Here is a 25,156-nt window from a genome sequence, read left to right as displayed (position 1 = left end):
CACCCATCAGGAACTGCTATAAGTTTATTGCTAAAGAAGCTGAGTGCTTGAAATGTTCAGTGTGCGAGCATACTACTGGAAAATAATTGGAAGAATTGTGTTAAAAAAAATAGTTCTGCAGAAAGCCTTGAAGGGATAATAGTTTCATTCACCCAGCTGGAATTGATACCCAAAGCATTTGGGATATCCATCATATATGCACACTGTCACCAATTGTGTTAGACTGCTTTTCAGCAGGCTGACATTTCCACATTAAAAATCCTCAGACCTCCGTATGTAATACAAGAAACCAAACTAGGTTTTCATTAGCTGTTCATATTTTTTTCAAATTAAGGAAATCAAACACTTCAAAAACATCCAAGTTCACTTTAAAATTGTAGTTTAGTTTTGCTTCGAGAGAGAAAATTGGTTATAACATTTATTAGGGGAAGAAAAACTGTTCCTGGAATTTATTATTCACTTTAAGCATAACTGTACAACTTGTACCCAAAGTGGAACATACAGCCCTTGAAAAAGTAAGAGCAGCAAAATGAAAAAACAAACTCCAGGAAACTTATTTTATGTCAGGAAAACTTTTAACTGCTGCAGCTCAAATTTTGAAAATTCACCTATACAGCATATACAGTTTCCAATTTATATGTTAATTAATATTCCTGCATAGGGTTTTTTTTATACATCACTTTTCTACATTTGGTTACTTTGTGCACTTAAGTATGCTCCTCCAGCCTACATGACACTAGATGCCACTTATGCTACACATTCCCATGGCTAAGTAACTCAAATTAAAGCCTAGCGTTTGTGGGGGAAAAAAAAATATATATATATCCAAATCAATAGTGAAATTTCTTCAATTCTACTCAACGATGACCAACTTCTTCTCACAGTAAATCAACTTCTAGCAGCTGTATAATTTGCATCCTGGCAGGACAGTCTTTATCAAATCTAAATGGCACAGAGCCGAATCTCCATTCAGCTACTGAACGCTCCAGCCGTCTTCATCCTCTCTAAGGGTGTCCAGTAACGTTTTCTTCAAGATATGGTTTCAGTGCTTTTTTTTTTTTTTGGGAGCCCCCTTCCCACAGCTAACGATCCTTTTATGCATGTTCTTTGAGACACTTCTCCATCTTTCCACTGATAAAGTCTCTGCGAAGGGAAGAATCCGGATGCAGGTCAGAGGAGGCCGATAAACATCCTCACACTCGCATCCTGCTGCTCCTGTCCCAATGAGCCTCACAGCTCCAACTTCAGTTGTCGGTTCGCTTTTCTTAGAAAGTTTAAAACTGTCAGTATGAAATGAGACTGGAAGAGGCTGAGCCGGCGCTAGCAGCACTCAGCTGCAGGTTTCCAGAGGAGCTCGATCTTCGCATTTGAGGGAGCAGGTAGGGGTCGCTTCCCAGCTGGAGAACATCGACTCGATCCTCCTTCCGGTATGCCAGGCAGCGTCTTATGAAGGCCTAAGGAAGGAAAAGGGAAAACTGCATTAGCTGGAAGATGTACTGTCAGGGTTCTTAAAGTAAACCTTTCAAAGTCATTTTAAATTAACCATAAATGCATTATAAGTGGTTTCTGAAACCCAGCATTACCTTAGATGTAAGAAAAAACATTAAAAAAAAAGCTTAGTTTAAGGCCTGGTACTCGTATAGATCTGCTAAATAAACTAATTTCTACTGCAGTTGCATAACCAAGCAGTTCAGCACTGAGTTCTGGAGATTTAACGTCCCCTAGCCTCCCGTCCTCCTCACTGACAAAGCTGGGTGCTGCTCTTGCCGCATTTCTCACAACTCGAGTCATTTTTCTAATTATTCCTCTGACTCCAGACATGGGAAGGTTTAATTTGCATTGAAAGCATTTCCTTATGCGTGAGGAACAGCCTTACAAACTTTGTGTGCTCTCTTGTCTTATTCAGGAGATATGGCCCCTATGTCACAGCATATTTAATACCAAGAAAAAAGGTATTTAATTTGAAATCAGATACCTTTTTTCCTCTGAATTTATTATTTTTACATTTACATTTTACATTACATTTTTAAAGACATGCCTGGTTGAAATGAAAACCATCTACAATTCTTTGTCAGTCTCTCAGACATTCAGCATCGGCTGAATGCTTAAATGGGGAGTGGCAGCTTAGTGGTTAGGGCATAGAGCTTGGAATTCTGAGGTTGTGAGTTTGAAATCCACTCCCACAGACCGCCACTCTGGGTCTCTGCGCAAGACTCTTAACCCCCGATCACTTCCCGGGCGCTGCACAGTGGCAGCCCACTGCTCCCCAAGGGGATGGGTTAAATGCAGATGTAAACATTGTGAAATCAATAAATCTCAATTATTATTATTATTATAGCTTAATCATTCATGTAGTTAAGTTTCTCATAGGGGGGATATGACAATACTTTATATTTAGTTGCTACAGCTTGTAAATACTTTTATCACACACTACTCTGGTGTTCAAACTTTGCAGACTCTCGCCATAAAACTCCATCCTAATATTGTAGCTAAAGCGTCTAAATTACATTCATTCGGTTTGTTAGAAATCAATTATGCAAATTTTCCTCAGTTAAATCAACACTAATATATATATATATATACACACACATATATACATACATACATACATACACACACACACACACACACACACACACACACACACACGCACATGTACACCCCCTATGATTTTCTAGCCTTTCTATGCACTAAACCTAACCATTAACTAAAAACCTTGTGAGGACCAGCAAAATATCCCCGCTTTACAACAACTGGTCCTCATTGTGATGGTGAAATTGGAAAAATGGTCCTCCCTCTGGTTTCTATACAAGTGCACACAGTATGGAACATAGAAATCGATCGGAAAAAACACTTTCTTAATTCCAAAGGGGAATTAAATGTTGGAGTTACTCATCAGTATTTCTTCTAAAACATTAGATTTAGAAAGCAGCATGAGAGTGAAACCAACTAAAACACAAGGTCAATGGTATTTAATTAAATGGGAAAAAGAAAACAGGTAAGGCAAATCAGATCCTAATCATGTAGAAAATCTGAAAATTATAAAAACTAACCTTTTATTATTTAAAGTTTCAACCACTTGGTAAAAAAAACAAGCAAACACATAATATCCTTTCACAGTGAAAGCAAAGCGAGAATCTTACCTTAGCTTCATTACTGGCAACTGGCTTTACAGGAAACTGGACCTCAGTAGCTTTGAGAATAGTGTTCTCCTGCAGAATGTCCTGCTGTGACTGGTTGTGGCCAAAAGGCTGTGGAAATGGAGCAACAGGTTTTAGGTTTATGTTACCAAAACACAAACGGCTATTACCAAACCATTGGCCTTACCTTTCGTCCATAAAGACACTGGAAAAAGATTACTCCTACTGACCAGACATCCACCTTGTTGGAGATCTTTGGGGGTTCTTTACCAACCACAAAACATTCAGGAGGGAGGTACCTATAAACCAGATTTATATGATGTTTGGTAAATAAAAAAAGGTACTAAAAATACAACTTTTTTAGACATGGGCGCTGGATTCAAGAATCTATTAATCCTAGACTGTCAAATCAATCAAATGTTTATTATTGTAAACAGCTGAACAGCTGGTTAATCGTTAATATGTTGCAAACCTATTAGTACATTTTCCCTCACCAATAGGTGCCTGCGCCCTGCGACGTCAGATCCATCCCATCAACGCCATAGTTGTCATCATCCATGATTTTGGAGAGACCAAAATCTGTGATTTTTATTTCCCCACAGGCTGTGCCGTCCACTAGCAAGATGTTCCCTGCAAATCGAAGCAAAGTAAGCCGAAGACTAACATCGTGATTGTGCGCTGTCAGCCCCCAGGCGCTCAAGAGGTGTGCTCACCTGGTTTAAGGTCATAATGGATGATGGGAGGCTTGATTTCATTTAGATATTTTAGTGCGTTCACTATCTGCATGACTATAGACCGGGCCTCTTTTTCAGACATTAGCTTATGCTGCTTCAAGTAGAAATCCAAGTCGTTTCCCTCGCAGAACTCCATGACGGTACAAAACCTGTTCAAATAGAGACATCAAGTAAACACAGCTGATATCTAGGAAAAGATGAGTGAAAGAACAAATACCCAGGAAGTTACTAACGTGTCTGTGTCCAGTGAGAAGTAGTCGTAAAGTTTAACGATCCTAGGATGGTCAAGCTCTTTGTGTATCCTGTACTCTCGACATGCATGTCTGTCGAAAAATATCAGGCCAAATTTAGAGTTAAACCAAAAAAAGAGGACCCAGACACAGCAATTATAAACTAACAAGAACTCCTTTGCCCGCCTTCCAACTGGACCCACATACTTGTGATAGTTCTCCTTTTTCTCTTCCCTCCAGTTCTTGTTAAGTTGGTGAATTTTCACAGCCGCATATCGTTGTTCAATCAAGTCAAAAGCCTGAAAAGCACATTTCGGTAAAGGTCAGTGACACAGACCAGGTCCAGATGACCTTTCAACAGTTGATACAGCAAAGCTTCAGAGCATACCTTGTAAACTTCACTAAAGCCCCCACGCCCCAAGAGATGTAGGAGCAGATACCGTTCATTTAGAGTGGGGTGGTCTTTAAATCTTAAGGTGGAAAACAGGGAAAAGGTTAAACCATGTTTTTTTCTTAATGTTCTTTATTTGTCATATAGCGTTTTGTTAAATAATCTGTGTGCACATTATGTTCCAGTGTTAACTGAAAAACCCATTTAGACTCACTGGGAGCTGTCTTCATTATTTATTCTCTTCAGCTCCCTGATGTGAAGGTTGCGGACTCTCTCCAGGCGCTCCAGCTCGGCCTGGATCTCAGCTTCTTCCTATAAATGATTTAAACACGTAAACACACAAGGGCAAAGGAGCAACTTTAGAGAACTGACAGCTGAGAGAGGAGATCATCACATTACTGCAGCATAAGGAAACAAGTGCTGACTAGATTCCAAGAAAGAATTTAAATATTATTATATATTTGAGTTACAAACCATACATAAGTAAAGGCATAAATTGGATTACCAATTTAAATAAAACAATGTAACCATTTCTAAATGAGAAACAATGTTATATTAAATGCTAGGCAATTAAATTTCAAATTAACCTTCTTCAGATGTCCTAGTCGCAGTTTGAAGATCTCTTCCTGTTCATGGTACTCTGCTAGAGTCAGCCTTAAAATAAGAAGATGGGAGAATTACTCTGATTCTAACACATCCTTCATTAAAAAAATACTGAACACAAATTGTCCAGACTTCATAGTACTGTCAATGACTTCCTAAAGGTGCCAGTAAATATTTAGATATAACTCAACTTCTAGAATCTCTGGTTTCACCAGCATGTCTCCTGCATTCACAGGGTTTGCAAAAACATTTTTTTTCCCACCTGGGGCTCCAGAACCATGGAGCAGCCAACCTCCAGGTATCTGCAAGCTACTGTTTCCTCAGTGTTTCTTTAAGTCAAAATTACTCATTTTATACAGTAGGCCTGTAATGCCAACTAATTTTGCTAAATGATAAATTGTGGCAGAAATTATTGCGATATGCAATAATATTGTTATCTGATTTGAACTCAAAGAGCTCCCACACAGCAGCTGTCACATTCACCTTTGAAACCAATTCAATCTTTTCCTAATTTCTCTGACATCTATGACACTAACAGTACAACAAAGGGAGGGGGGAATGGATACCGATGCACCGGAGTAAAACCTTTTGTCATCCAGACTAGAGCCCTGCACTCCCGCGGGACTCAAAATATTGAAAGCTCATTGCGGGTGCGGGTGGGAGTGGTGATAAGCTGCAGTCCCACGAACTAAAAACGTCTTTTAAAACGTAAAATAAAGTAATAAATTATCAGTCTATGTCTATCCTATATATACATCACAATGTGCTGGATATAGCAGCTCCTGCTACCTGCACTATGCTACCTGCATCATGCACTATGCGGGGAGGAATCGGCCAGTAATGTGCTCAGCTAAGCACTGAGTGTTTAATTCCGCAAACTAATGACATGAATTGCCTTGAACAGTAGGCAAAGGTCAGAATCATGCTGGAATTGCGGGCGGGAGCGCGACTGAACACTGTGGGAGCGGGCGGGCGCGGGACTGTCCCGTGCAGGCCTCTAATCCAGACCCTTTAGTAGGGCGAGAAGGAGACACGAGGCCAAAAAAACCGCAAAAAACGCAAACCTGTATTAATGAGCTTATTTAAAGTTATAAAATTAATGCATTTATTGTTTATCATTACAGACCAACACATAAGTTTGAAATTGCCAATACTTCAGTGTTCTGGATAGTTAATTTCTCATCAATTAGATTATTTTTTTATAATTGCATCAATCACCTAAATTTCCATTTGCTTTCTTACCTTTATAGTAATCTCTTTTCTGTTATTCTTTATGATTCTGTTGGCATTTTTATTTCAATATTTGAGTATCTTCGCCCTTCATTTACAAATAGGTGCATGTGTATTTTTTTTTGTAACACAGATTCACACGTTTTGGTTTTTCATTCATACACAAAAAGTTCCAAAGAAACAACTTAATGACACAGAATGTTAACTTAGGAATCAACTGTCTGATTTAATATATACACAGACTCCTAGACTTACAGTTGAGGTAGGCTGGGTTTTAGAAAGGGATCACTTTCTGCTCCGTTCACCGCCTTGGTTTTACGCTGCTTTGGCTCCGAGTTTGTGGTAGGTGTTTGGGAGTTGCTAGAGGATGGAGGTTTCCTCTTTGCTAATAGTTTCCTCTGCCTTTCGATGTCTTCTCTTTGCTGATTTATCCATTCTTGCTGTCTGTCAAAGCACACACAGGGTTCACATTTTAAAACTCGCAACTAGAAATGATCTCCAGCAGAAAAATGAGTTCAACTCAAGCGATTCATTGAAACCATTAAAAAATTGGACAGAATCTCTAAAGAATGGCTTACTTGACGAGGTTTTGAAAGGCATAGCCATCTGTCCACTGCTCTGTAAATGAGGCCCCGTGTCGAACTGTGGTGAAATGGCCCAGACGTAATCTATCCTGCATACTCTTCTCCCGACAGGCCTGCTTCTCCTGGGTGCTCTGGAGAACCAAGCAGCTATTGGTATCAGGGTTTGCACATTATTTTCAACAGTGAAAAGAAAGTATATCAAATGTACCTTTTCTATGAGCAACTTTTTGCTCATGGTGATGCATTTATTCAATCGTTCCTTATATTTTTCAAGTAATTTTTGCTGCTCATCAATCTGCCTCCTGAGATCACAGTTTGCCTAAGATACAGGATAAGGAAATAACATCAGCTATAACTATAAGCTACATCAGAAGTAACTTTTTAACAATGAAATGGCACCAAAATATAAAAAACAAAGCGGTCCAGTGTAACTTACCCTTAGTAGGTCATCTATTCGACCCTCCTTCTTCTCAAGGTCCAAGTTCTTCGTACTTTCAAGCGCAGCCAGTTTCACAACTGTAAGATCGGTCTGCAGCAAAAATCAATTGTAAATGTTTTCAAAGGATTCACAAAGTTATCAAAACAATCGTTTTGCATTGGGCTTCAGTCAGCTCCCCTCACCTGAACTAATTTGACAGATAGTTGTTTTGGGTTTGTCATCTGGTCCCCAAAAGACATATTAGTAGGAGATGAGCTATTTTGTCTAACCTAAAAAAAGAAAAGAAAGCCTTTTTTTAGACAAACTTCTATCAAACGGAGCAAAAAAAGAGGATAAAGACTGTAAGATCTAGGATGACTTACAGCAACACCCTGAGCTGACTGGGAATGTGAGTTCTGTGGTGAGCGGAGCATTGGAGGGAGACCTCTCACAGGACTGGACCCATTCCCTCCATGAAACTAAAAGACCAAAAAATTATTGTTAGGCTCAAACCACACAAGCATAGGAATGTGTAAGAAATGCAAAACTGCAAACCTACATCAAAATAATCACTTATTTTGGGTCCTCGCACAGCTGATTTTCCTTCAAAGACAAAACAATGACGTGTTAAGCTTTATGGATATAAGCCCCTCCACATGTCCAACATATTGACAGCAGAAATAAAAAGAAATGAACCTTGGCTGCTCTCTGACTGGATCTCTGGCTTCCTTTTTCTGCCTCTGGTCGTTTCCGACTGCTTTTTTTCTGGAGTCTAGAAGATGAAACTCAACAGTAAGTAACGATAAAAACACATCATTCAACCTGTACTTTTTGACCAGGACTGGGGCTTTAGTGTGCATCCAACCGACCCCAAACTCTATACCCTGATCATTAGAATTCATTTTTAAGCAATACAGTTATTTTGCTATGATTTCTTGTAATTAATCACCTCTAACTGAAAAGTCTATAACTGAAGCGTTGAAAAAGCAACAGCTGTAATAATATATTATACTGGGTATATTTTATATACCCACCGAATATGCAGGAGAACTGCCTCTTTTTACATCAGAACCCTATCAAATGAGGAAAACAGAACAGACTTAGACCAAAAACTAATGAATTTATTAGAATTATCTTTATTCTAAAGAGAGAGCTTCTATAACCCTACAATATATAAACAAACAAAAAAAAAAAAAAAAAAGTTAACAGACGTGGATTTAATTTTCAAGAGTAAAAACTGAATATTTCATTTTTAGAAACCAGAGAAACATGAACTATTATTAACTGACCCGGACAAAAGCGATTTAGAACACTTACAGAATTGCTTAACTAATTTAAGGCTACGTTCACACTGCAGGCCTTAATGCTCAATTCCGATTTTTTTGTGAAATCGGATTTTTTTGCGTGTCCGTTCACACTTCCAAGTTTATGCGACTTGTATGTGATCTACTGTGTGAACTGAATGCGTCCAACCGAAGTGTCCCGCATGCGCACTCGAGGACGCGATGACGTCACACGTAGCAAGCGTCCTCAGTGTTTGCGGAAGTAAACATGACTCGTAATACCGCAGCGTATATTGCGTTCTTTAAGTTCTTCTCCAACAGGAGCAGGCACATTACGAACGAAATCTTTTTAAGAAGATCAAAAAGAAAGACCCTCCCCCGGTTCCGGTAAGACCCTTCGAGTTTGGTCTGAATCGAGCTTTCTAAATATGAATTAAGTCAGCAACCTCACTTTCTCTCCATTGACTGCTCTCTGTGTTATCTTCCGCCATGGTTGTTAGTTTTTCCCGCCTCCGCTTAGTAGGACGCAGATTAGTAACGTTTAGTAATATTTGTCAAGTATCAATGACGTGTAGGTCGGATGAATGTGACCTGGCCGTACAGACACAGGTCGCATTTGAAAAGATCAGATACGTATCGGATTCAGGACCACATATCCAAGTGGCCTGGGTCGCATTTGAAAAAATCCGATCTGTGTCGTTCAGACTGTCATAAAAAGATCAGATACAGGTCACATATGGGCAAAAAAATCGGAATTGGGTCACTTCAGGCTGCGGTGTGAACGTAGCCTAAGATTAATTGGAACACCCCCTTAAACAAAGAATACACACCAACACAAAAGAGTGATATTAGTTCCTCCAGTTCAGCTCCTGGTGAACAGTCTATTTTTTAAGGTCTTTTGTGTCATGTATGCGTATTTTTTATCAATGCCTTAAAGCTACCCTGAGAAAAATTTGTTCTGATGAGATTATTTTGATTGTCATACTATCAGAGAACATTTCTTTTTTCTATCAATTCATCCTTTTAAACACTTATTGTTGCCAAAACCACCTTTGACCCAAACTAAACTCTGTAATGAATAGTTTATTGGAAACAATATAGCTTATGAAAATAAAACCTGGTCGGAATCACTAAACTACAAGCCTATAAACTCTGACTTTTATCAAATGTGATCTTTTACCAAGAAATAGATGACAAAAAAACAGAAAAACAACAAGGATTACACCATTCCATACAACAACATCATAGAGGATATATAAATACACAGAAAGAATAATGGAGTACTGAACAAAAATCTAATGAGGTTAGCTAATTTAACATGTTTTCCAAATACAGTCAATTGAAAAAAAATCTAATTTCTTTAACCAATGACCAGATACACAAGACAACTATAGGTTTAAATAAAAACATCAGACCCATGTATAGGTACTTGGGACAAAACAAGCAGCTTAAAAAAATAATAAGTTTATCAATTATTAATCAGTTCATTATGAAATTTGAAATTCCAGTCTTAAGTTTTCCATCATTTCTTCCTCTTACATAAAAATTTCCAAACTGCGTCTTTGGCTGCTACGTTGAGCTGACATCTTTCCTCTAGGATGAAAAGAACTGCTTTTTGACAACTAGATTTTCCTTTGAAAAAAGGTTTGTCACTAATGTGTATAGAACATTTTTGCATCAAGGAGAGTGAGAGTCAATATAACTGGTCAACTATATCTTTAGCATGCTGAGATTTACCATCCATCCAGTTCTTTTTCTGCAATTACAATTTTGCACTCATCGGTCCACTGATGAGTATCGCAATTCAACTGGGACTACAGCTTTAACTGCATTCATAAAAAGGATTCTCATTCCGTTCCTCAAACAGTAAAAATGGATGCGCAGGACATTGGTGTCTTACCTCTGACTCCTTGTCACTCAAGGATCCCAAACTTCCAAAACTATGATTTGAACATTCATTGTTGGTCAGTCCCTGCAGGAGAAAAAAAAAATTATTGCTTTAATTCAGGTGACCAACTATACATTAGGGCTGCAACTAACGATTATTTTAAAAATCGATGAATCGGCCGATTATTTTTTCGATTAATCGATGAATCGGACAAAAAAAAAAATTTATATTAACTTCTTTATTCCAAAATAAACATTTTAGACAGAACAAACAAGCACACAAGTACAGGTTGCTCATTAACTGTACTGGTGCAATATGAAAAATAAATGTTTGTGTAAAAACTACGCAAACTTACATGAGAAATGTAGCTGTACATCCACAAAATATAGGCTACTTTGTTTCATAAAGCGCAAAAAGAGACAGGCATTTTTGTTTTTTAAAGCCCCTAAGGGGTTCAAACAATAGGTCCCCCCATTTCAACAAATGAGTTTTTTTTAGACTAGAAGAGTTCTGCCTTTTAAGACAGGAAAGTATAGCAGTTAAAGTTGCTACTTGAGAAAATACTGAACCATAGAGATAAAAATAGCCCTGTGATTCTAATTATAAATTGTATTTGGAATAAAAATGAGAGAACTAGGGGTGGTAAAAAAACACATCCTCCAAAGACAGATATTTACATGGGAATGTGGCAGATAATTAATTGACATATTACTGATCTTGCTGGATTTTGTTCTGCTTTACTTCCATAAATTGCAGGATCTTCTTTTCTTTATCTTTGCCAGAAGATTTAAACTTTAAAAGCCTTGCCCTCATAATTTGCAAGTTAATTTATTTATAAAGAAAATATAAACGCTGCTTAACCAAATTTAAATGAAATTAAAAGTAAAATAAGTAGCCAACCTTATCACTGTCTGTAACCTACTAACAAGGTAAGGAAAGCATCAGATGAGCGAACTGAGAAACTAACGTTACGTTTCCCCTCTTTAAAATGAAACAAACATGGTTACTCATCCTGCTGATCAGCTCTCTTCACTGCCATTGAAGGCTCCAACGTGTTTTCTTTTCAGGTGCTGCGTCATAACAGTGGTGCTTCCGTGCCATGTTCATTTGTTTTTACAAAAGTTGCATGTTACGACTTTTTTCACTTTACAAAGCGCAGGCTATTTTAATTATTGTGATCAATTTGCGCCGTCAATCCCGGCGCATGCGCGCTTCATTTGCAGTCTGGACGCTGAGGGTAAACTCCTCACTAAAATCCTGCGGCTCTGACTCTGACTGCCGCGCTGAGAGGGATTCCTGTGGGAGAGGGAGAAAGGGGTTGGGATGGGGGAGGCGCCCCACGGCAGGCAAAAGCCGCCAGTGACACCGTAAAAAGTCGCCAGATTTGTCGCCAGTCGCTTTTTTGAAAAATAGTCGCTGGAGGGGTCTGAAAAGTCGCTGAGTTGGCAACACTGCAACTGCGGCGCTGACTCGCTCCGTCATATTTTTTTTTCTTCCCCCGGATGACGGCGGCGGCGGATGACGCATTAATCGCGCGACACAACTAATCGATGATTAAATTCGTTGCCAACGCTTTTAAAAGTCGATTTTTATCGATTTTATCGATTCGTTGTTGCAGCCCTACTATACATACTGCAAACAAAACATTGAACATAAAAAAGGGTTAACCAACGACATCGGGACACTGACTCACTTTGGTTCCTCCGCTTGTGCTGCAAGTGCTCCCACCTGTGCTGCCACTGACCCCACCCATAAAACGTGCCTCCAGTAGTTCCTGTCTGCGGGGGTCCAGGCTGTGCAGCTCATCCATAGTGCCTGTGTTGATAAGCAACGATACATAGAACACCTGTTATTTGATTTTATTTGGATGCAAAATACAGAGCAGACAAAGGGCACTGTATTAGCAAGAACATTAACACTGTAAAGTGAACTGTTGAACTGTAAAGTGCCTTGAGATGACATGTGTTGTGAATTTGGCGCTATATAAATAAACTGAATTGAAATTGAATTGAATTGAATTGAACACAAAAAAAAAAAAAAAAACTAATATATACAGGTGTCAAACATTTGTTCCAGGAACGCAGCGGTTACAGCGTTTTCTTTGCTGCAAATGCTGCTATCCTGAGAGTCCAAAAGGAATGCTTCAATTGCTAGGCGATGCTGAATGCTGAGCTCCTGGGGGAATGATACAGGAGCTCCTTGGGATTCTGTGCTGCTGCAGACTCAGAGGTGCCTGTACACTAAACCTGGGCTTTAATGAGACAACCATTTCTGAAAAGCTACCACCTTAGCTAAGCAACTAGCAATGTAAGAGGATAGAAAATTCAAGATCCGATTAAAATGAGTAAAAAAAATGAAATACATTTAAAAATGAGAACAATCATTTAGAAAAACATTGCCTTAGGCAACATAGACCATGTAAATGTTTTACAGAACAAATGATCACTGCCACAGACTATACAAAAAGACTTATTTTCAAACAAATGTCTTTGTTAATTAGAGATTTGTTATTAGAGATGGACAGAGAAAGCAGCTTATGACTCAAAGAGGTGAAATTGTTGATAAATTATTGTACCCTACTTTAGTGTTACTGAGTGACAAACAGCTTTTTATAGATGGACAAGGACACAAAGTAAGCCATTATGCAATAAAGCTGCTTTAAAAAATGTGATTTTATTCTATATTGAGGTATGTTAATTTAGTGAGATTACCTCTGTTAGATTCATATGAAAATAAATAATTATATTAACAATTATTAGACTTAGACTAACTTTATTGTCCTTTTGAATAGTGTATACAACATGAAATTTAGTTTATACAGTTTTCTGTCAGTGAATGAGCAGCAGCTTAGCAGTGGAAAAAGACAAAACATTTCCATTCAAAAAGTGCAGTAGTGATCGAATGTACATTATAAGCATATAATTGCATTGTACATTATAATTATTAAAATAATCAATAGGTGCAGCCCTATACTATACTATAATATTAGGAATCTGTACAACATAAACATTATAAGACTCAATCTGTAGTTTATATGCACTATACCTAAAAAACGAAATACTACATCTGAACCATCATTTATCTTTTAAGGTTTTGATCCAGCTCATCAAGGCATCATTTATTTTTGATTAAATGTATGTATACATCAGTGTTTTAGGGAACTATTACTGCAAAATTAGGCTCACATTTTTTCTGATAACTGCAATAAAAATTCCAGTTCCTGTGCAATAAGACAAATGTTGGAAACAATTTGGCAGTCACTCAATTTCCTCCTCCCCCTCCCAAGGCTTCAACAAACTAGTCTTTGTTCATTTCCTCACAATAGGTCTTTGACTTCCAATCAAATCTGCAGGAAATGTTATTGTCGAATCATCTGCCTCTGACCACAGGAATACAGCTTGCATTTTTTTATTTATCTAAGCAGCTTCAGGTCAAAAACCAAACAAAAAGCTGCCAAAAACGATTAAGGAGACATGTTAAGATGTGAAGAGACTATACAAGTCTCTACGACTGCTTTATTTCCAGCTTGTTCAGCTAAACGACAGAGCTTTCACCTTTAACCTGGGCAAATATAAATCATGCTGGTAATAAATGACTGGTATTTTCAGTGTTGGTAGTGATGATCTCCAAAATAAGAACTGCAAAATCCACAGGAAGCAGCTGTTGTAGGCTTTCAACCAGCCCTCCAGGGAGGTGCTACTTCTATAACTCTTCATTTTGCTGGTTTTCGCAGGGATCTTGATTTGTTTAATTTGGATGTAGAATAGCAGAAGATTCCATTGATTTCAGATAAGAAATGTTGACTAAATGTTAAATTTTCAAACTCCCCAATTTTGCTCTTTAGCTTAGGGCCATTGTTTACAGTATTTAGGCAACACGTAATGGATGTCATAATCTGATATTAAGAAAATGAAAAAGTTGTTTCGGGACATCCCTGATGCACTCCATGTGAAATCTGCCAAACAGCAAGCCAAAAGGTCCACATTTACTGCACAGTGCTAATCCTATAGCAGAATAACAACACAATGCTTCTATAAATCTAGGAGAAATATTTTTGTTTTTGTAAGAACTGAATCTGTAAAAGAAAAAAAAAATCTGCACAACTCAAACATCTTCAACATAAGTCCAATTTCAATTACCCCGATAAGGTGCGATATGCGACAGATCGGCATCAAAACAAAAAACAAGCTTTTGCATTTATTGCTGGCAAATAACCAAACCAATCAAACAGAAAATATCAGCTGATTGAACTGTTAAGGGCTGGTTATACTCCCGCAGCTGTGTGTCGCAGTGAGCTTGTTGCGGGTATGACACAGATATATTTGATTAATGCCCAATGTTGAAGCATATGTTATTCCACGCTACAAGGTAAGGGGGACAATCACGAAGTAGCTGAGGATCTAGATGCGGTCAAGGCGGTGAGGAAGTGGGGGCGAGTATGTGCGACAACGGAGAGACATGAGGGCGAAAAAGAACGGGGATCCAGGTGGAAAAAGGGTCTCAGCCTTGCTCTTCTAGCTTGTCCATCTTCACGAGTCATTTTCCATAATGGCGGTCATACAAAGAAAACAAGCCGGCAAGGTACCAAACAGGAAATAGATTTGACCAATCAGAGACCTCCTGTCTGCAGTCACTAGTGTCTGCGGAAGGGGCATATCTGCATTATAAATCCACCTTTAGCCTATAAAAAGCAGAACAGCAAAAAGGGGGAATATGCCACACAAATAGCAGCTCAAAGCTACTATTTATATGGGTTGCGGTTCATTTAGATTTTTCCATTTAACATTTTGCATCCAAAAAAACTAATGAAAACATAATCTGATGATTAATGTGTTACCTTTCATATGAGGAAAAATGAATAACATGTTATTAATTGTAATATGCTGCAATTCCCACAATATAACCTTACTACAATATAATTAAGATAAATAATGTATTTTTCAGGAATACATGGAGGCTATACAAATCCTGCATATGATAACCAAAATATGATCACTAGTTTCATGCATACATTTTTTTCTTTATGTCTCAAACACCAAGGCTTTAGTGCATGACTGTTATCTATCTTCAAGCCCCTGCTGGAGCTTGAGGTTGAACCCTTACAGCCCTTGTTGTGGATGTCATTTTAACTCCATGCTGTTCAGCAGACTGACCACCTGTTTATGGAGGACTCATTGAGAGTTAGAAAGAAATTTTAGGCATGATATGAGGGAGCAGTTGACACCTAATCACAGACAACTTCATCAGCAAAACCAGGAGGAGAAACAAACTAACAATGACAAGTGGCTCACTGATGTAGGCAGCCATCATTGTTGTCAGTCCGAGTATGTTACAGTGATAACCCAAAGGAGCAGGGTGGGGGGGGGGACAAATATGAACTCAATCCTCCATCACCGAATAATTAGGTGAAAAGTACAGACCCTAAAAGAGCCGGAATTAATATTCACAGAGAATAATACATAAATAAATTTCCTCATTATTGACAATTTTACAAAAAAACTCAAATTAAGAGATTTGTTTTGCGCAAGGATGCCATGCGTTAGCATCCATTGCAAGGGGTCGTCTAAGAAACAGTAGGTTAGTCTGTGTGAAATCCTGTCCCGTTAGGATAGCAAAAACATCCAGCAACAGAACATAATTAACATCGATGTAGGTAAACAAAACAATCGGGACACAAAGGAGAGCAAACGAAGCGATGCACACCTTTACCCTGGACGTTACGGTACAACATTTACTTCCAGAAACTGCTTTTTCTACAGGCATCAACTGCCTCGGTCAGTGTTAACCATCACAGCGACGTGATGTTCTCGTAAAAGATAAGCCAATTGCTGTTTTTCAAACGTGTCCTTTAGTTAAGGTGTTTTATTAAAACAGTAATGTGGGTTGTTTTTCTAAAGGTTACAGCATTGGCCTGAGCACTAAGCTACGGTCCTGTCCTCGGTGCTACTAGCTAGCCAAACAGGCTCAATGGACTTTGGAGCTTCACTGTAAACGTTAGCAGCTTTCACTAACAAATTTTGTTCGGTAGTTTTGACACGAATTTTTTTTAACGCCCCACTCCGAATAATGAAGAGTCTTCAGCACGAATGATTTAGAGATTTTAAGACGTTTTGACGATACCTTCCGAGGCCTTCACCCCTGCCGTGGTAAGCTGCTGAAAACACAGTCCGTGTTGGGGACGTGGAGAGCTGGGACCAAAGATGGCGTCCCCTCCAAACTTCCACTACTTTGGATTCTCATCAAGCTACTTTTTTTCTTATCTATAGGGTGCCGCAGCGAACGTCGCTCGCGCACTGAGAAACTATCCCTGCGGAGATTCACATCTCGTGTTTAGACACAGGTTCACCGACCGCTGGTTAGCGATAATGGGGGAAATTACTGTTCTTTTAGGGCACAAACCTCTTTCCACCTAAGCAGAGCGTACGGGCTCCAGGGCCACCTCTCTCTCTCTCTCTCTCTCTCTCTCTCTCTCTCTCTCTCTCTCTCTCTCTCTCTCTCTCTGTCTTCGAGTGGTTGTCTCTGAAACGTCACGCGGCGTGTGCAAAAACTCTTCATGGAGGTGAAGCGTTATGTCTGAGCGCGCGTGACGATGTATATAATAGAATAGAATAGAAAATCCCTTTATTGTCTCACAATGGGGAAATTCTGGTGTTTACAGCAGCAAAACGATTATAGAAAAATGGTCTCACAAACCTTAGAAAAGTGCATAAGAATAACATAATAGTGGAGAGTTAAAATAAACAAATAAAATACTGTTTTAGGATTATAAACACTGTGCAACTATGCCATAGTCAGATTTACCATTAACTTGTATGGAGACTTCAATTTAAGATATCTAGAATTATACTGACTGTCTGAAATACACATTTCAGATATCTAAGATTAAATTACGACTAGTCATAAAGTAATTTCAAGATATCTTGATTTTAGTTTTAACTAGTCATAATTCTAATTAAAAATATCTCAAATACCATCATAATTCATGATATCTTAAATGCATTTTAGGATAGGAGGTATGTGGTTTTGACTAGTGAAAATCAATTATAGATATCTTAAAAGCAAATAATGACTAGACAAAACAAATGTAAAGATATATTGAATTGTAATGTTGACTATTCAAAATAAATTTTAAGATATCTCTAAAGGAGTTAAAGATATCTTAAATTGACATTCTAACTAGTCAAAATGTGTCATGATCTTTTTAATGGGCTTCCAGGAGGATCATTCCTAAAAAAAATTCCTTACTGTCAGTTTATTCCACAGGAGGAAAAGTTTAATCAGCATGTGACGCTTTAAATGACAAATCCGGTGCCGTAATTTCAGATATCTTGAAAAGAGTTTTGACTAGTCTATATGTAATTTAAGATATCTCGAATTATTATTCTTCCTAATCAGAACATAAATACAAATATCTTAAATTACCATTCCGGATATTCAAAATTTGGTTTTGTCTAGTCAAAATGTATTTTAAGATATCTGGAACGTAATTATGGATGCTCAGATGAAACCAAATTTATGTTAAAACGGCTCGCCATATTGCACCTGGAGAATAAATAACCAATATACAGCTATGGCATTTTTACATCAATTAATTTTTTTAAATAGCAGCAACATCACAGATGTGCAAAATGACAGCAGCAAATGTATTTAACTGACTAAGATGCAAATTGTGCAAAATCAGCATGATTGTAACAACTTATTGGGTTTGTTGGGAACAGTGGTGGTTATAGACTCTTGCAGCTGCTGGGAGGAAGGATCTGTGATAACGCTCCATGGTGCATTTAGGGATCAGCAGTCTGTCACTGAAGGAGCTCTCCAGTTCTGCAACAGCTTCATGCACGGGGTGGGAGACATTATCCAATAGAGCGTATTTGTAATTTGAAAATATTTTGTTAGTTCATATATCAAATTATTCCGGATTTTGATTCATGAATTTATTTGTAAAAGAATCAAAAACACAGACATGCTGAAAGGGAAAACTCCCCAGTAAGGTGACCTGACAGAAGGGAAATCACAACCCTTTCTTCCCAAATCATACACCTGCGTTTTTGTTTACTGTACAGATTATAATCCTAATACATGGTGAATCTTATACTATAAAAAATGTATGTCCGTACTTTTTTAATATAACCCAGTGAAAATAGACACTTTGAGAAAATCCAGAATGCTCATAAACGTGGTTAGAATATACATACATATATATGAACACCAAATGAAAAGCTAGAGAAAAAAAAAAAAACTACCACCATCATTTTCTTCACTCACCAATTATAATTTTTTTCTTTATAATGATTTGTAACTTTTCTTTTCATATTTGGACATTGCTTGGACATTGCTTAATATTCACATTCAGATTTCATGTTTGCCTAATGCAGTGATCCGAAAAGTTAGAGGTACAGTTTAGAAATAAAATTAATTGAACATTTTTTTAAGGGTTTTTAACAATGTATTCATGGCTAGATTAAATTCTATTACAAATTAATTAATATTTAATTACCAACTTCACACTGCAGCATGTTGAGTCTATAAAAAATCTAGAAATAATTGCAATTTTTCTGTGGTAGTTTTATTATTTAAGAGACCATAGCTTATGTTTGAAAATGTTCTTGTAAGCCAGGAGTCCAGCAGTAAACTGCTTTCCTAATGGATAAACTTCTTCACACTATTTTTAATATTAGATCATTTCTTGGTTTATTTGCGGTTTGTAAGTTATCTAACAAATTTGATCAGCTGAGGTGTTGAAAGTTGTGTCAAAACAAAGAATTTAACATATCAAACACAATACTTAAAAAAAGAAAGAGTTTGAGTTTCCCAGTTTGATTTCAACTTATAGTCTGAGCCGAAACCTTTTGTTATTGGTGTGATTTGAAACACACAAAACACATAAAAAGTTAGTAAGAAATTAACCTGATAAAAATATAATTATGCAAACTGGAGACAGTTTAAATACAACAGTGGACAGGTCTTATGTTTTGCGTTATAAAATGTTCATATACTGTTCATTTGTTGTTGCGCAGATCTGCTCATTAGTTCAGATGGAGGTGCATGAACAGACATTTGTGTGTGCACATACACACACACACATTTCAGTGTGCCACTCTGCAGCACTTCTCAGCAGGTGAAAGAAATCTGGCCCAATCAGCAGCACCCTCAACTCGCCTCAGTTGGCGAAAGAGAAGATGTGTTCAGAGACCTATGCCTGGCAGCACAAGAAGGTGTACAATTTCCAACTACAACGACTGATAGACTTGTTGTCTACAAAGATGAAACAACTAGGCTCTTGATGTGTGGCGGCAGAGTTCAGAGTTTTAAGGAGGACCACAGAGCCGTTCCTCTGTTGCCCTTCCAATCTTGGATCTCCACCCTTCTAGCCCAAGCAGCACACAGTGAAGGACATGATGGAGTGGCAGGAACTTTGCTGCGTATGCGGAAGAAAGCATGGGTCATCAGAGGACGAGTCATTGCCAGAAAAGTTGTTGATGAGTGTGTACTGTGCAAAAAGATGAGAGCAAAAACCTGTCAGCAAATAATGGGGGATCTGCCTGAAGAAAGGTCTAGTCCAAGTGCACCATTTCAGTTCATTTCTGTTGATTTGTTTGGCCCTTACCAAGTGAAAGATGACGTCAAGAAAAGAGTGAGCATGAAAGTTTGGGGTGTGTTGTTCTGCTGTATGTCAAGTAGAGCCATTCATGTTGAACTGGCAAACACGGTATCTACAGAGAGCTTCATACTTGCCTATCAGAGGTTTACATCCATCAGAGGACATCCCCAGAAGGTGTGGTCTGACCCAGGTATGAACTTTATTGGGGCAAAACCCATTTTGCAAGAAATGTATGCATACCTGAGGCAGCAAGACAAATTCTCACTTGAAGAGTATGCTGCAAAAAATGGGACTGACTGGACATGGAAAATTCTTCCAGCCGATTCACCACATCGCAACGGCGCAGCTGAAGCTGCTGTCAAGATCATTAAAAGAGCATTCCAAAGTCTTGGCAGAGTGGAAGGCCTTACCTTCAGTGAGTTTCTTACAACAGTTAAGCTAGCTGCCAATCTAGCCAATGAAAGACCTATTGATGCTAGAGTACAGAGTCATGAAGATCGAATCCAGTACATCACTCCAAACACCCTGTTGCTCGGTCGAGCTACACAAAGTGGAGATTTCAAGACATTTGACTATACCACTTATCCCTTTAAAAGGCTGCGAGAAATACAAACTCAAGTTGACTACTTTTGGAGGTCCTGGAGTCAACTTGCAGGTCCCAACTTGTTTGTCCGTGGCAAGTGGCATACTGCTGAAAGAAATGTTGCTATTGGCGATGTGGTCTGGCTCTGTGACCAAAACACGCTAAGAGGGAAATTCAAGATGGGTAGAGTTGTTGCTGTGAATCCTGATTGCAATGGCATAGTCCGGGATGTTTATGTGGAAGTTTCTCCAAGTGGGTATAGTTCAGGATATGCACCCAAACCTTCTGTGAAATGTTCTGGATTGGTGAAGGAGGTTCAGGGCACCATACTCCATCGGGACGTCCGGCGCCTTGTAGTGCTCATCCCAGCAGAAGACCAAGCAGAGGGAACCAGCTTACTTAAAAAATGCGATCTTCCCAGGTAAAACCTTGCAAGATCGAGTGGGAGGTGTTGCGCAGATCTGCTCATTAGTTCAGATGGAGGTGCATGAACAGACATTTGTGTGTGCACATACACACACACACATTTCAGTGTGCCACTCTGCAGCACTTCTCAGCAGGTGAAAGAAATCTGGCCCAATCAGCAGCACCCTCAACTCAGGTAATAAGGAATCCACAAACAGCTTTACTGGTTTTGCAACAGAGCTGAGGAAGGCAAACACAGCCTCCAAAGCAGCATTTCATGGGAAAGGACTTAAAAGGACTACCGGTAAGCCATTAACTGGGCTCAATTGTTTGCAATTTAACTTTAGTTTCAGATTAGAGAAATTAAATGCAGAATTTATTGAAGTAAAAGTTTGCACTGCTAGTTTTACAGTTTGGTTCCACTAACTAAGAAAAAGAAATGAAATGTAATTCTAAAATGTTTGGTTTTGTTTGGTTCAAATCCAACCAGATATGGAATTTAATAATTTAACACTTGAATTTATGGTTAAAATCATAAAAGAAATGTATGTTTAAGGTTAAAAATGGAAATAGTCATTAAGATAATTATTAACTTTGAACCAAATGTCTAAAATGTATGTTAAAGTATTTTGTATGTGTTTTTGTAGGTTTTTCACCTGCTCTGCTCTGTTCTGTTTATTGGTTCTCACTCATTGGTGAAAATAAAAAGACTGAGTGAATTCCTGATGTCTTCAAGTCCTCCTTTTCAAGTGTAGGAAGCCATGAAATTATAGGACACTTGACATTTGTAACATTTAAAGCTACAGTGTGTAACTTTTAGCGACATCTAGCGGTCAGACTGCAGACTGCAGCAACATGAACATCTCCCCCCCACCGCTTCTCCCCACCAACAGTACGGCGAGCGTTACGGGACAAAATGTCTTCCACGACGTCTGCATCACCTACCTTCTCAAGTGATGAGGTTTGTTTACATAGATAATTTTACAGATAGTATTTCATTAGTCTGTGTAGGGTATAGATTTCATGTAGACTTTAGATAATAAATATACCCGTTATTTTTTCTACATCGTTGTGACGTTTTGGCGTTCTCGCAATCGCTAGTTTGTTGGCTCTGCGCTGCCGTAGCGCAAAGATGTCTGCCTCCATGGCTGCGAGACCCGCTCCTATGTAATTATAAATAACGAATTCTAAGGCAACGCAAATATTAAGGTTAAGAGGCTGAGCTCGTAGATGATGATAAATAACATAGTTATGTATAATATATTACATTTCTGACTGTATATCCCAGTAATTATTACACACTGTAGCTTTAAGGAAACAATTAAATGATCAAGGCATATCTTTTTATTTTATTTTATTTTTTTTTTACGTCTGGAACAGTTCTTTTGTAAAAGGTATTTGTTTCCCCTGAGGTCTTTCAGCCAAAACTTTCAGTTTTTTGTGTTTTTATTATGGGAGTATATGATGTAACAGTATGATTTAGGCATTTTCTTCTGAAAATCCCCCAAATGTGATCTACAGTGGTACTTACCCTTCTATATCCCTGTACCTGTAAATAAAGATTGCTGCAAGCAATGGTGAATTGTCAACATACGCCATGCTTTGGAAAAAACATTTTCCATTAGTTATTTGAAAACAGAAAGGCCATTGCCCATCTTGGAGCCTACTGAAACCAAACTGACAGCACAGATATTAACTTCATTAATAATGCCAGGGTTAAACCTGGATGTTTAGCAGGGATCCACAAATCAGGTGGGGAAAGCTATTGATAATGCACTTCACAAATTTGGCCTTTATGAACGAGTGGCAAAACGAAAGCCAATATTGGATCAGATAGCTCATAAATACTTTTTTTTTCTTCTTTCCCATCTTGAAGACACTGTGTTTAGAGATGCTTTTCCACAAACCAAGCTGAGCTTGAGCTTTTTGCAAAGGAAAATGGGCAACAGCTTCAGTTACATACCCCCAAAAGACTTACAGCTGCAATTGCGATCACAGGGGGTTCTACATAGTGTTGTCAAGAAATGGAAACCGTTTTTAGAATTTACTTAGAAATTATCTTTTAAACAAGGCAATTTTTTTAACTCCACTTACCAACTTTGCAGCATTTTGAGTCTATAAAAAATCTTAATAAAAAACAAAGGGTCTGGTTATGATGTGTTCAAGGGGTGTGAAAAGAGGACACCATCATTACTAAAGTGCACATTTTAACTGGGAAATCATGAATTATCATGCGTTTATTTAAACCTTTTTTGTATTTTCTGTCCTCCTAAAATTTGCATGTTAGGTGAAGACAAGACCAGTTTCTATAACAAAGCTGCCTAATAACTTAAATAACCTCTGATTATTAACACACTGAAATAAAAAGACAGCACTATAATATGCTTCGTAATTTTATTAAAATGATTTTGCTGCAGTTTAAATGTCATACAAAAATTAAATAGAAGATATATTGCAATAGAATACACAAGATATAAATAGTATCAGAAAAGCATAAAAAACACACACACAGCTGTGCTTCCGAGGCTTTCAGGAGGGTGATGATGGAGGTGGTTTCCTGTACTTGCTCTGCATCCACACCCGACGCATTACAACCTTCTTTCCACGGTTCACTTGTAGTCGTTTGTCCTCCAGATTCTGGATTTCCTCAAGTCCAGCTTTGGAAAATAAATCATGGACCTCTTCTGTAAACGAAGCATAAAACTCGATCAGTGGCCAGTGCTGCAGGCTGTTTCTCCAAAGCAAGATAGTCATTCAGAAATAACAGGCTGTTATGACTTGGTTTTGTTACATTCAAAAAATTAAACCCCAGACTGAAGAAAATAACACAAAAATCCTCAGATATATCCCACAGACTGCCAACCTGGCTCTCTGTGCAAGCAAGACCCTTAACCCCCGATTGCCCCCCTGCAGAGTGGCAGCCTTCGCTCCCCAAAGGAGTTTAAATGCAGATACTTAATTTCCTAATTGTGAGACCAATAAAGTTCAATAAAAAAAATTCAAATAAGGGAAGATGTACATGACTGCATTGTCTATTAAACATCAAACGGTTTCATAAATGGCGGATATGACGTTGTTGACGTCTGTTTTAAGGTAAACACACACCTGTAGATCTGGACCGTACCTTTTGTAAAGAAGTAAACGCAGGTTCCATCTCCACGGGTGTAGAAATTGTCTGATAAGCATCGACCTAAATAGTTGGAAAAAGAAAATATTTAAAATGTATTTAAAAATAGAGCTAAGAGTGGCATTAAGTGTATTCCAGGTTCCTAGGCTGAAATGCATTTAATGCCACTATAAAAAGTAAAAAAATATATACCATTTAATAATTATTTGCTTCCTGATCATCCAAATGTTGTTTCATTACTCTCCTACTTCCTCATATTTCCTTGTGTCATACTTTCCTTCCTTCTTTTCATACTTGTATGCTTAATTAATTTCTTTTATCATCCCTTTATCTGACATTTCCTTCTTTCTTCCTCATATTTTAAGACTTCTCTTTAAATTTCCTTTAATTCAAAGAGAACTTACTTTTTAGAATCTTTTTAAAGAAAAATGGTCAAGAATAAAGAAATGCTAATCCTGGAAAAGCCTCTAATTTCTTAATGAAATATATTTGACATTACTATCTGAATACTTTGTTTGCTTTAAAGGTAACGATGAACCATACCCTTCTTAAACCTTAGTTGTGAAAAGTCGTATCTCCCATAATCTCGGAAAAGGAAAACCCCTCCTGGTTTCAGATACGTTGACAGATGGTTCACCACTCTTTGCATTCTGCAAATAGGAACAAATCATCACATACTGCTGTTTGGTGTGAACAACATATACATATATGAAGGGATATTTATTACAGATGTGTCATACACAAAACCACAACACGCAGGAAGAAAAGACTAAATTTAGTCACATTTCGATCATAAACATAACAGTATTTTAAGGGGAAATGTATGTGATAGAACATAAATGGTTTTACTTTATTTGACAAATAAATGCATGTGATTTATGTTTTCATTGATTCTTCTGGAGGCGGTACTTGTAATGTGTTTTATTACAATATATCATG

General features: G+C 38.0%; 2 protein-coding genes across 2 annotated transcripts in view; both read right to left on the bottom strand.

Annotated features, from left to right (window-relative positions):
• Positions 1–1,017: 1,017 nt before the first annotated feature.
• On the bottom strand, positions 1,018–16,894 carry tlk1a (tousled-like kinase 1a). Its single transcript, XM_038301187.1, is given in 24 exon segments — positions 1,018–1,454; positions 3,144–3,251; positions 3,328–3,439; positions 3,635–3,770; positions 3,854–4,023; positions 4,108–4,197; positions 4,312–4,403; positions 4,493–4,574; positions 4,710–4,807; positions 5,083–5,149; positions 6,584–6,772; positions 6,907–7,043; positions 7,121–7,231; positions 7,349–7,441; positions 7,534–7,620; positions 7,714–7,809; positions 7,890–7,933; positions 8,027–8,102; positions 8,365–8,403; positions 10,514–10,585; positions 12,195–12,316; positions 16,622–16,671; positions 16,673–16,698; positions 16,700–16,894. Coding segments are annotated over 24 exon segments (2,310 nt in total). The 5' UTR covers positions 16,742–16,894; the 3' UTR covers positions 1,018–1,283.
• Positions 16,895–23,470: 6,576 nt separating this feature from the next.
• Positions 23,471–25,156, bottom strand: part of mettl8 (methyltransferase like 8) — a 40,839-nt gene continuing 39,153 nt past the window's right edge. The window contains exons 9-11 of the mRNA XM_038301226.1: positions 24,761–24,867; positions 24,215–24,280; positions 23,471–23,774 (exon numbers count right to left, since the gene is read on the bottom strand). Coding sequence (XP_038157154.1) covers positions 23,620–23,774; positions 24,215–24,280; positions 24,761–24,867 — 328 coding nt within the window. The 3' untranslated portion in view covers positions 23,471–23,619. The remainder of the gene's footprint in view (positions 23,775–24,214; positions 24,281–24,760; positions 24,868–25,156) is intronic.

The sequence above is a fragment of the Cyprinodon tularosa genome, unplaced genomic scaffold, assembly GCF_016077235.1.
Source record: "Cyprinodon tularosa strain WSP-4 unplaced genomic scaffold, ASM1607723v1 ctg463, whole genome shotgun sequence".
Lineage (NCBI taxonomy): Eukaryota > Metazoa > Chordata > Actinopteri > Cyprinodontiformes > Cyprinodontidae > Cyprinodon > Cyprinodon tularosa.
Note: the sequence above shows the minus strand (reverse complement) of the source record. Positions and strands in the feature narration are given on the sequence as shown.